The sequence below is a fragment of the Ahaetulla prasina genome, chromosome 2, assembly GCF_028640845.1.
Source record: "Ahaetulla prasina isolate Xishuangbanna chromosome 2, ASM2864084v1, whole genome shotgun sequence".
In the NCBI taxonomy this organism is placed as follows: domain Eukaryota; kingdom Metazoa; phylum Chordata; class Lepidosauria; order Squamata; family Colubridae; genus Ahaetulla; species Ahaetulla prasina.
The window spans coordinates 91,489,936-91,502,319 of NC_080540.1; the positions used below are offsets into that span (position 1 = coordinate 91,489,936).

Sequence of the window (12,384 nt, forward strand, 5' to 3'; positions counted from 1 at the left end):
GAACATTGGACGCTTCAGTACCTGTACCTCGAGAACGTGGATTTTGGCAATCATGAGGATATATCCGAAGACCCAAATCTTCCTTTTATGTATAGCACAAGGGTGTAATAATGTATTTTCTTTTTGTTTGTTTGTTGCAAAAAAAATAATAAAAAAATTTAAAAAAAAAAGAAAAAAAAAAAAAGAAAGGAAATCCAGGACAAATATCTACCATGATACCTAGGATGTTATGGTGCTGTAAGCAGTGAGCAGAATCACATAACTTAGACCTAAACATAGTGACTCTCTAGGTCAGCTTCCATCTTTTGACCATGATGATTTCTTTATGTCCTGAATTTATATTCTGGTGTTGAAGTGAGTTTAAACCTGAGAATTTGCTATTCAATATTTATTTTGTTGAATTCAGTTCCTTACAGAAAAGTTCATTGTAAAATTTCAAAGGAGTTGTTGTTGTTCATTCACAACTGAATCTCCATTCTTCTCTAGTCAACAAATTATGGCCACCTTACTGATTAGCTGATATCATGACCGTTTAGTCAATACACACATCTCTACATTGGGAAATGTTTGAAGTTTTCAAAAATAGTGAAATTATGCTATAAATTACTTTATTACTTACCTATAGTTAGTAATATTGGGATCAATCCTTCAGGGAAAATCTGGGGACAATTTTGGTTGGAACTTTCCAATTGTTTGATTTCTACCCCTACCATCATCCAAAGTCATATGCATAGCAATCCCTCCTTAAGAACTTCTTCACAAGAGCCAACCTCCTGTGAGGCAAGAGAGTAAGGGGACAAAAATCAATATATTAAACCGAGCATATATCTGTGAGAAGAAAGAAATCCATTAAAAAGTGAAAGATGCCAAAGGACAAGTCCAAAAAGTTAAGTAACATTTATGAATGAAATTATGTGTTCTGTTGGAAAGGATATACCTCATGCTTCTATCTGCATGGTGACATTTTTTTTCCTGTGTGAAATGGGTTGAAGAGAAGCCATCCAATCTGGGGATAGCAGCATAATGATGAAGAGAGGACCAATTGTCTTCTAGTGGTCGAATGATAAAATCTCCAAATATTCAATGCTTCTGGAGTTGCATTATCAACAACTCATCCAAAATAGAGATTTCTTTCCTTCCAATTACACTCTCCAAAATAGTTTTTCCCTCCTCAAATTAAAACGGAATTACTTATATTTCCTTGCTGTGCTGCTAGCTGTAAAAAAGCAGTGATAAAACTCTTTAGGGTGAAAAGCAATGTATATTCACTTGTACTAATGAGGAGAAAAAGAACATCAATTAAAGCTGAAGCTACAGCATAGATCTGAACTCCAGATCTTTCAGAAGAAGCTGTAGAAGCTAAGCAAGCTAACTTTATTATGGGTCTAGAACATGAAGCTGTGATATGAATGTTAATAAGGAGACAATTAAAGTACTTGCTGAGTGTTCAGCTAGAGGAGACATTTAATTAGTGATAGGACCTCAAGCTGTAAAACCTGGAGATGTCTGTCAATTCCAAATATGCTGGCAAATTAAAACTTTTAAGGAAAGCCACCAAAGACATTCAAAATGACCAGGTTGCGGGGGAAATGTCCTCCTCTTTAATGCAATGAATTGCAGCCCTGATCCTGTTTTAGGAGAAATGGATAGTGGAAAGATGGACTTAGGTTAGTCAAGTGCAGGAATTTCTCTGGACTGAAAAATGGGAAGATGTACACCCTTGAGCTAGCATCAGGGTTTTTTTAATGGAATGTATTTATAGATTTGACTATTGGAACTTTAAAAATTATAGAGAGTTTTGAAACTTAAAATAGAAGAGGTGTCAACAATCAGTCCTATCACCAAAAAGAATTAAGTCAGAGGCGAATGGGGAGAGTTGTTAATTATCAGGAGCGTTTACTACACATGGTGCCCTTGAGATGTTTTGGCATTGAAGCTCCCAGCATGGCTGAAATTTTAAGAATTGTACCCCTAATATATCTTGAATGCATAAAGTTGAGTAAATCCAACATATTATCCAACTATCCCAAGGCGCTTTATCAAAAGTCAGCTAGACCTTGAAGACATTTCACTTCTCATCCAAGAAGCTTCTTCAGTTCTGGATAAATGAATTTATATTCCTTGCAGTCATCTGGTTGTTAGCACTGTTTCTGAGAGCTGTTGAGGCCACTTGGCTGTTATTCTGTGTCTGAAGGGCCACTTGATTAGTGCAAATGGTTGTGGAACCTTCTTGGAACTGCTGAAAGAACTATGTTGTGAACAGGAGATAGGTGGTGTCATATCCCTCCCCTTATGTTGAGAGAGGGCTATTCAGTCTTAATGTAGATGGCCTCTTTGACCTATCTTTCAAATCAGCAGTCCTCTTTGTCCAGAATGTGGACTTTGCTATCTTCAAAAAAGTGACCTTTGTCTTTCAAATGTAGATGGTCTGCTGAATCTTGTCCTGATGGGTTTGTTCTCCTATGTTGTACCATGCCTTTGTGAAGTGATTGTTTTGTTTCTCCAATGTACAGATCTGTACATGTCTTACTGCATTGTACTGGTTCCACACCCATTTGCTGAAGTTCAAAGTGAGAAGGTGAGAAGCAAAATGTCTTCAAAGAAAAATAAAGTCCAGTTGCCTTTTGGAAAAGCACCTTTGGGACCTGGATGACTGAGAATCTCCATTGATATCATCCAACTAATTTCTCCAGAAATATTAAAGTACTTTTTCCATTCCATCCCCTTAGATCATCATTTCAAAAAGATGAACCTCTAAACAATATGGCATGAAATCATTCATGCCCATAGTTAATTTAAAAAGACCATCAGAGATTACTGAGGTAAATGGGCTTATATACTTAAAGATATCTTGTGGTTTTTCTGTCACGTTGTATGTCTATACAGTCCCTTAATTAAGAGTCTGCTTGGTGAGCGATTAGGGTGTTGGTCCAGCACTTGGGAGATTTTCAGCCATGGAAACTTTAAAAATGAGCCAGCTAGCCATAGCCTCAATTCAAAATTCCTCACTGGGTTGTTATTGTGGAGGAAAATTGAATGAGACAATGCTATGTCTGCTGCCTTGAGCGTATGAAAGAGTGGACATCAATCAATCAATCAATCCTACAAAAGGAAAAACAACATGCATATTCATGACAATAAAGATGGAATAATGGAATAACTTAACTGAGTTGAAAAATGTGCTGATTGTCAGTAAGAATTCCCTAATACTAAATATTTCTTTAAAAAATACTTGGATAATCCTACCCTTCTCGTTCATTGTTATTATTTTTTTACCCTGCAAAAAGTTGGTTCTTTTCTACAATTTTTTTCCAGTGAATAAAATATTTGCTGTAACAATTCATAGCTAAGCAGGGAGAACACCATACTATGCAAGAGATGACCCCTGAGTTTTATTTCAAAGATTCATGGAGTAGAATTTCCTATGTTTTTCCCAATTTTCCTCCTGAGGAATGATCACCCAATAATACAAATGGAATGATAACTGTTTCTTAGAAAAAAACATAAACTATAGCAAGTCCTTGATTCATTGGAAGCATGCACGTGGATATGCAAGTATTGTTTAAAGTGAAAAGAAACAGAGACATTGCCTTTGGCTACGTCCAAGCTAAGTAGCCTTCATTTCCCTATTTCTGTTTAGTTCCCCTAAATTTGCTTCTTGTATCATTTTAACTGAGTTAAATTAAAAAAAAGTGAACCCATTAATAAGTAAAATTTTTGATAGGGTTTCCTTAGAACCACATAGTAAATTAACTAAATTATCATAAATAAGATTAAGATTAAGATTTACCATTAAGATAAATCTCAAAAGGACCAAAAATGAATGATGCCTAGCAGTAGTGGGTTTCAATTTAGTTTGCTACCAGTTTGTTTGTGTGTGCGCACCCGGAAGCGTCTGGTAGGTGGGTGGAGCCTATTGCCATCACTGCTACCAGTTTGCCCGATCCGGAGCAAACCGGTAGCAACCCATCACTGATGCCTAGGATCAGTACTGTTGGTATTTAACACCCATTAAATTGCCAAAGATGTACAAAAATATTTCAATTGTATGCTGAAAACGTAAATGCAAAGAAGAAACGTCTTGCCATCTTTAGTGGAGTTTTGATAAAGCAAAGAAATATTGGGGTAAGGTTCATTTTTTAATACAGAAGTTTCTTAAAATGAATATATAAATTAAACCACAGACGATAGGAGATGACCAGGCTGAGCCCAAGGGAGGAGTCAAATGCATCATCAGTTTGGAATCCTTTTGTGCCCACAAGAGATCTAAGCCCTCCTTGAATTCCATTGATTCTTATCTACTGCCAATTTTCCTTGATGATTATAGAGAGCTAGCATGCAATAAACAAGTAGTTTGAAAAGCTCGGTTCTGATTTCTTGCGCCTCTCAGAGACTTTTTTTAAAGCTTAATGGACAAAGAACTTGGAGAAAAAAAAACCTGGAACCTTGTGGTTATATATGTTGACATTAGTAAGAATGCTTTAGATACAAAATGGAAAGATACTCTAATTCCCACAATGGCTGGAAATACTGATGGAACTAGCAGAGATGGCTAAATTAACTGACGTAATCAAAGAAAAGAACAACCAACTTTGTTTCTATTTAGAAACTGCTTCTGGATTTTGTTTGAAGTGGGGGGAAAAAGAAACTTTGGTTTGGGATTTTGATGATTAGATAAGTTTGTTGTTATAGAAATGGCTAGTACATGTTCAGTATGTAAAAGTAAAAAGTTGAGGCTGTAATGTAACATTGCAGCATAAAATGTAACATTCTATTTTATGGCACCAAAAAGATTTGGAAGTCAATGCTATTCCTTCTTTTTCTCCTACATTTCTTTCTCTTCCCTTTTCCCTTCCCCCCTTTCCCATTATTTTCATTTTCATTTTAAACTTTGATAAGTTCAATAAAATTATTAAAAAGAGAGAAAGGACAAAGACCTGAAATGAAAATGTTCAGTTAAGTACAACTGAACAATTCACAGTACTGGGGAAAAAAAAAGATTTAAATTTTAAAATCAAAATTATCCAGATCCAGATTTGCTAAAAACAAAACAAAAGACCTTTTCTTTGGAACTGATAACTGGGTTTTTAAAGGAATGTTTAAACCACATGTAGAGGGACGCAGAGGGATGCGGTAGCTCAGTGGCTAAGACACTGAGTTTGTCGATCGAAAGGTCGGCAGTCCAGCAGTTTGAATCCCTAGTGCCGCTTAACGGGGGAGCTCCCATTATTTGTCCCTGCTTCTGCCAACCTAGCAGTTTGAAAGCACGTAAAAAATGCAAATAGAAAAATAGGGACCACCTTTGGTGGGAAGGTAACAGCGTTCCGTGCACCTTTGCCGTTTAGTCATGGTGGCCACATGTCCACAGAGACGTCTTCAGATAGCGCTGGCTCTTCGGCTTTGAAACAGAGATGAGCACTGCCCCCCTAGAGTCGGGAACAATTAGCATATATGTGCAAGGGGAACCTTTACCTTTACCATTACCTTACATCACATGTATGTACTTACATCTACAAGTTCTAGTCCACATTTTTAGTGAGGCGTGTTTTGAGAGGAAGACAAGTCATGCTCAGGTTTATCCAGTAGAGACAGAGACATTATATGCAGCAAGTGAAAACTAGGTGCTGTGTTATATTGCAATTTTTTTTTTTTTTTGTTTACATTTATACCCCGCCCTTCTCCAAAGACTCAGGGCGGCTTACAATGTAAGCAATTGTAGATAATTTGTTTTTGTCAGTTATTGACAAAACAGCTATCAGGAAATTCATCTTTGTAGATTTTCTAGCTCCAATCTTGTCTGGAATTTTAATAAACCAACTTCCAGTGTTCATTGCAGTCTCATTGAATTATTCCAGAAGTGTTCATTCCTTTAACAAAGTTGACTTTTTTAGACCTGAAAGCAGAATGAACATCGTTCAGTTTTATTCATCTAGAAATCACACAGAAACTGCTGTAATGTTATAAGGGACAGCAGTAATATTTAATCTGTGCACTTAGTAAGGACATTATGTCTTGTACTAACAACACTGTAATAAATATGGAAGAACAAAGGACAGAATTCCATAATTCATCCATTTAGTCATTCTCTGATTGTTCTACGAGGCGCATTTTTCTGCATCAAAAATATTTCTGTGCAACAGGACTAAAAATATGGTACTGTCTAGCTTTTGCTGCACAATTACCTTTTTTTTTTTTGCAGTGGTCATTAAATAAATGAGAAAATAAATCAATGCAATTTTCTGGTACTACGTAAACAACGCCCAGATCATAGCTCTGTTCTGACATTAAGCCAGTAGAAAATGTCAACTATGTAGGAGCCAAGAACTGTGCTTGTTGGTCCTACCCATTACAGTCCTCTCATTTCAAATATCTCTTGTCTACTCTGCTCTTGGCCTCCCTATGCTGAGATTATCCTATTTAATCCATCTAGGCTAGCAATCAAGGTTTTTAATTGGTTAGCTTGCCAACTACCTTCCTATTTTCTCTTGCCCTTGGCACTATTACCCAGCTTCACACAGACAGACCGCCTAGTTTGGTTCTGTTCCTTTTCTTTCAAAGAAGCCCATGTGATCTCCCATAAATTCCTACAAATAAACATAAAACACATCCACAATAACATAAGTGTGATATCAAAGGGCGTGTCTATGAATGATTCATGATCTCCTTTTGTATCAGCTGCCTCTTTACATATGGGAAAACATCATAAAGTGCCAAAAGAAATACTTAGGAGAAGGAGGAGTCATTTGGGGAATGAGGAGCAATATGTTCTGAATTATCTCCTGGCTGGGATTTAAAGAAAGAGATTTTTGCTTGCTTTTGAAATTATTCTCAGATTGTGTTCGAACTTTATGCACAGATTTGCAAATTTGTCATTCCCCCGCCCAGTATGGAAATATGATGCCAAATTACGTTCCAAATTGATATTACCTTGATTAAGTGTTGGAGGGAGGAAGCTAATTTCCTTTTTCAGTTTACTGCTTGTAAATCATTTTGATTGGTTTTGTTCAGTTTTCTGTTTTCCTGTGTTTAACGTGAAATCTATCTCAATTAGAGTAAGAAGTTACATGACAGAGTTTTAAAATGCAGTTACCTTTATGCCACTCAGTACCATGGCGAAAGTAAAGTATAAGTACTAGCTTGATATCAACTTTTTTTGTAGCAAAAGGGGGGTGATTGACCCAAGGAAATATTCCCCTCAGACAACCAAAGAAAATAGAATAGCCATACAATTAGATCAGGGATGTCAAACTCAAGGCCTGGGGGCCGAATCCGGCCCGTGGGGTACTTAGATCTGGCCCTTGGGGCCACCCTGGAAACAGTGAAGGACTGGCCTGCAGTGCTTCTGCCAGCAAAAACAGAGGTTGGGTGGGCTACCTGCAGCCCTTCCAAGCTCCTTTTCACTGGCAGAGGAGGCCGTTGCAGCTGAAAATGGAGCTCAGGAACCTGTTTTTGCTGGTAGAGCAAAACATGGGCTTCTTTGAAAGAAAAGGAACAGAACCAAACTAGGCGGTCTGTCTGTGTGAAGCTGGGTAATAGTGCCAAGGGCAAGAGAAAATAGGAAGGTAGTTGGTAGTTCGGGCTACCACAGAGGTCCCTGACATGAGTGACATTGAGCTGACAATGCTCACCTTGGCCACACCAACTCCGGCCATGCCCATCCTGGCCCCGTGAGGTCAAACACAGCCCTGATGCGTCCCTCAGTGAAATTGAGTTTGACACCCCTGGATTAGAGGTATCTAGGGACAGGATGCAAATTCTTTTCTTTTCTTTTTGTACCCAAAATGTCTTACCATAGAAATTATACACTGTGCAAAATGGGGAAATAGCCCTAATACCTCTGGAATCCTGGCACTCCAGCATTATTGCTCTCTACCAGTGCAATTAAGATGCCTCTTCATTCCTAACACCTATTTCAATGCAACAGAGTTTGCACATGTTGGGTCCTTTCCATTAAACAGTGTGATCTAGCAGACTGAAGAGGCGTGCCTCCTCTGTCATGGTGTCTGCCCTCTGGACTGAGTTCCCACCCGATATCCAAGGGGTTCCCACCCTAATGGCATTCCAGAAAGCCCTAAAGACCTAGCTGTTTTCCCAGGCTGAAGTAGGGTAGTTGGGCTCTTGGTCAGATTAATTGATGGGGGAAGGTGTGGTTAGCTGTATTTGCTATTAATTCTTGTTTTTTCCTTTCTTCTTACTCCTTTAATAATTATTGTATCTTACTTAATTTTACTAATGTACTTACTAATGTACACTGCCTGTGTGGGTTCAGAGTCAGGCAATGTCTAACTCGAATCAGTTGAATAAAATTAATTAAATTTCCATGATATGAAATCTCAGAGTACTTGATCAAATTAGTGATGTTGAATTGCAATACTGTTTTTTAGCAGTACTTGTAAGTTCATGCTCAGCTTGGTGTGGTTTCTAATGCCAGAACTAAACTAAAGTCCTTTCTTATAAACTCAGTGATAGAATTTAGTCCCTGACCCAATAGTAATTTTCATTCCAATTAAAGTTTCTTTCTGTATGTAGAATGTAGTTGACTCTTTGATTTTCTTTCATTATTGAGGTGAAGGGTCCAAACTGGTAGTAGGACCACAGTGTGTGCAGGTTGGAAGAAATTAAATCTTCCTGCCACATCTGCTTCATTTCAGAAATCATTTCCCCCTTCTGTGCACACTAATTGAAAAGAAAAGGAAAAGAAATTTAGTTGCTGACCTTTCTTCCTTCCCTCACTTCTACTTGCCCACATGGGGAGCAGAGGCTCTGAAGTATGGCAAAGTTATATGGAAAGCTTAAGTGTCTTGAATGCAGACATGCTGGTTCCAATATGGTTCAGAAGTGCCTGCCTTTATATTAATATATTTAAAAAATCATGGGTTTTGCATTTGTACTCATTCAAACTCTTATGGAGCGTATTGGTAGACTTTTTAAAATCACCAACTGGCCCTTCAGATCTCCCAACAGCACATTACTATCTAACCTTATAGTAGGACTATTACATACTCCTATTGGTATCTTATGACTATCATAGTCAATTATGATAGTGGAACTTGAAATAAATTTCTTGTGTGTCCAATCACACTTGGCCAAAAAAGAATATTCTGTTCTGTTCTGTTCTGTTCTGTTCTGTTCTGTTCTGTTCTGTTCTGTTCTGGTCTGGTCTGGTCTGGTCTGGTCTGGTCTGGTCTGCTCTACTCTATTCTTCACTATAATTTTGTCACAGAAGTGAGTGCTAGAGCAGGATTGCAAAACATGGCTTCTCTAGGTACTCTTCTCTGTTAGGTACTCTGACAAATAAAATGGGGCAGAAAATGGAAGATAAAATTTCATCCATCCCATCTGTAACTGCTGTCAGCCCAATCCTCTTCTTCCTCTTCCTCTTCCTTCTCCTTGGTTGGCAGCCAAGATGTCTCCACCCAATGTAATTGGGTTGGTTTTGCTATTTACTGGTAGACCAAATCAGTGCGAAGGCAACCGGTGCAGAATTTGTTTCAAGACTTTTCTCTTTCAAAGTCTGGGCAGATGCCATTTTAATGCACTTTACCACTATAACTTCATGCAAATGACTATTATACATTCTTTGACTGTAATGGTGTTCAGATCATGACTCCCTCGCCTCCTATAGCATAATCCCGGCTCTTGTTAATTAGATTCCAGAAGAAATCCCTTTAGTCTAATGCTTTACTATTGCCCTTCCTTGTCAGGCACAGGCACTGATGTTGCTCTAATCAGGAATTCATCTTGCTTACTCTCTGCATCCTAACTGCTCCCTGGAGAAGGCTAAAGTGTGCTTGCGCATATTGTAGAGATTTATTCAAAATGTCTGCAGCATGGGCAGTAATTTGAAATGTTTAATCTTTGCCCTGTCACTTCAGGCTGGCATGATTCGCACGGACAAGGACGAGTATTTCATTGAACCTCTGCAGAAGGGGAAGCAGGAGGAGGAAGAAGGAAGGACCCATGTGGTATACCGCAGGACAGCTGTCAAGGGAACATTTCACAAAGAGAACCCAGACACCCAGCCTAGAGGTAAGGTTACAGTGATCCTGAAAAGAGATGCCTGAACACTTTCAGTTAAAAGCAGGTGTTCAGTAGCACCATAGGTAGAATTGTTCAGTTACCACTGCTTTACCTCCTTGAGGAATGAGATTCCTTCTTTCTGGTTGTTGTGCTTCAACGTTTGTTGCTTAAATGAAATCGAAGACCTACCTAAAAGAAATAGGTTTAGATAAATTAATCTTCCCAACATCAGTTATTGTCCCAAACACTTTTTTTGGATTGTTTGGGCAATAAAACAGGCAGCATAGGCCAACTGTGACAAGTTTGAATGGCAGAAAGGAGGCCTTTAAAATGTAGATCCATTGTATATAAATTAACAAAGAATGCTAGATATGAAAGAACCAGGAACCTCCGTGAACAATATAGATATGCACTGATTATGTTATCACTAGTCAGGTATTTAGCTGACCTTGGAGAATTGCCAAAATGTATAGGAAGGCTTGTATATGGACTTCTTGTATCCCCAGTGACCCCTTGTGCATCACCCATTCCCTCCATTCTTGATATGGAGTAAAGAAAGGAAAACACTGATTATGCATCTACTGTAAGTGCAAAAAAAGAATGCAACTAGCACTTGCTTTTAGACCTGCACACTGAATTTGTCAGGATCAAGAGTTGACCTGAACTAGCATAGCCATCTCCAGATCCCTTTGGCCTTGAAGGGTACCATGCTTAGATTGAATGTTTGAACAGAATTGTTGCAAAAGTTTGTGTGGCTGAAACAATCAGCCTAGCTTGAGCACAAGAGATTGATGTGATTAGAGACATTATTCAGTGAATGCTGTTCACACCTTTAGATATTGATCCTGAACTGTTTCATAATCAAGTGCTGATAAATCAAGACTCAGATAGTATGTTTGAATTGACCCTTAGGGCTTTGTCCAATTTCAGTACTGGTGAATTGTTTCCAGAGCCTTGTAATTATCTAGAACTATAAGTATGTTTGCTTTCTTTATAATATTATCTTTATTCTTGATTGTGCCAAAGTCTGTGTGTTTGGAAAAACCTTTTATCTGTTCAGCCTTTCCTTGGATTTGAACATTCTAGAATTCTAATCTTGCTGTTAAGAGTTGATCAGAGTTAGACTTGGAAAAGTTGTGTTATAGGTGTTGATTTATTGTGCTCCGAGATTTTTAATAAAATCTGTGTTCTCATACATGAGAAGGGACAAGAGCCCAATAGTCATACTCATACATGGCACAATGAAGATACTACTCCCAAAGTCTGATATCAATCGTAGTTTCCTATATTCCTATATTCTAGTAGCAAATTCACAAGAACTGTTACAAAGCAGATGTATTATGCTGTTCCTCCACTGTAAAATACAGACTCACATGATGTTAGGGGCACTTGGGTTTGCTGAATAAAGTGCCAGAGCACAAGTTACAAAGGGTCAAGCCTGGCTTTATATCAGACAGAAAATACTGAGGAGGCCATGGCATTTCCACACCATTTATCTTGATCTTCCCATCTTCCTGTTCATTTTGGCTGAAAGGCAAAGCAATGTGTATCTCATGGACTGTCCTGCACACCTGGAACTAGAACCTCACTTATAGTGAAGGGCTTTGTCCCATAAAGTAAGATTGGACTACCAATTTAATTTTCTTCCGAATGGGGGTGGGTGGAGGTAATGTCATCTTGTCCTTTAGCTAAAGCAACTAAACAAGTTAGACAAACATTGAAGAATCAAAGCACATTCTCTGTCAAGTCAAACCATGTGTCCATGTAACCTTCAGCGCTGAGGCCAACCCTGCCTAGTGTTTTGTTTTCTTGAATCAGCCAAGCAGCTAAATGCTACTATCTGCTGAGGACAGACAAAATTTTAAGGATTTTCTTAAATTCAATCGGTTTGGGGCCATTCCCCCTTGAGGGGGGTGCTATTCCGCAGGACAGATATCATGGCAGAGAATACTCACTTCTAGGTCCAGTCAGGTGGGACACCTAAGCAGATTGGGCCCAGTGACATGCTCTCTTGTTGGAAATGTTGTGCTAATTGCTGCCACATCAAGAGCTTACTTTCCGCTTGAACCAAATTTGATTAGTTGATTAAAATGCTGCTTAGCAATGGTGGGAAATACTCACCTCTACTACACAGATCAATATCAATTATGAGTTTTACATATGTTTGTCTCTCTTGGAAATATAGTGAGGAAAAGAGAGACATAGCATTAATTGGGGTCTTATTTATCTATTGCTTTCTATCTCATCACTGCAGCCCTAGTGAATGCATATGAATCCACATTGCTGCTGATTGAAAGTAAGAGAGGATGGGCATGCATGCTGGCATTGCATTCAGTTAAGTCTGCCTATGTTTTTAGATGAGAG

The 12,384-nt window shown here is 38.4% G+C and overlaps 1 protein-coding gene across 2 annotated transcripts in view; it reads left to right on the forward strand.

The window, feature by feature from the left end:
• ADAMTS2 (ADAM metallopeptidase with thrombospondin type 1 motif 2) overlaps positions 1-12,384 on the forward strand; it is a 347,966-nt gene that overhangs the window by 143,972 nt on the left and 191,610 nt on the right. For both annotated transcript variants that reach the window (XM_058173814.1, XM_058173815.1), the window contains exon 3: positions 9,876-10,029. In XM_058173814.1, the coding sequence (XP_058029797.1) occupies positions 9,876-10,029 (154 nt within the window). The remainder of the gene's footprint in view (positions 1-9,875; positions 10,030-12,384) is intronic.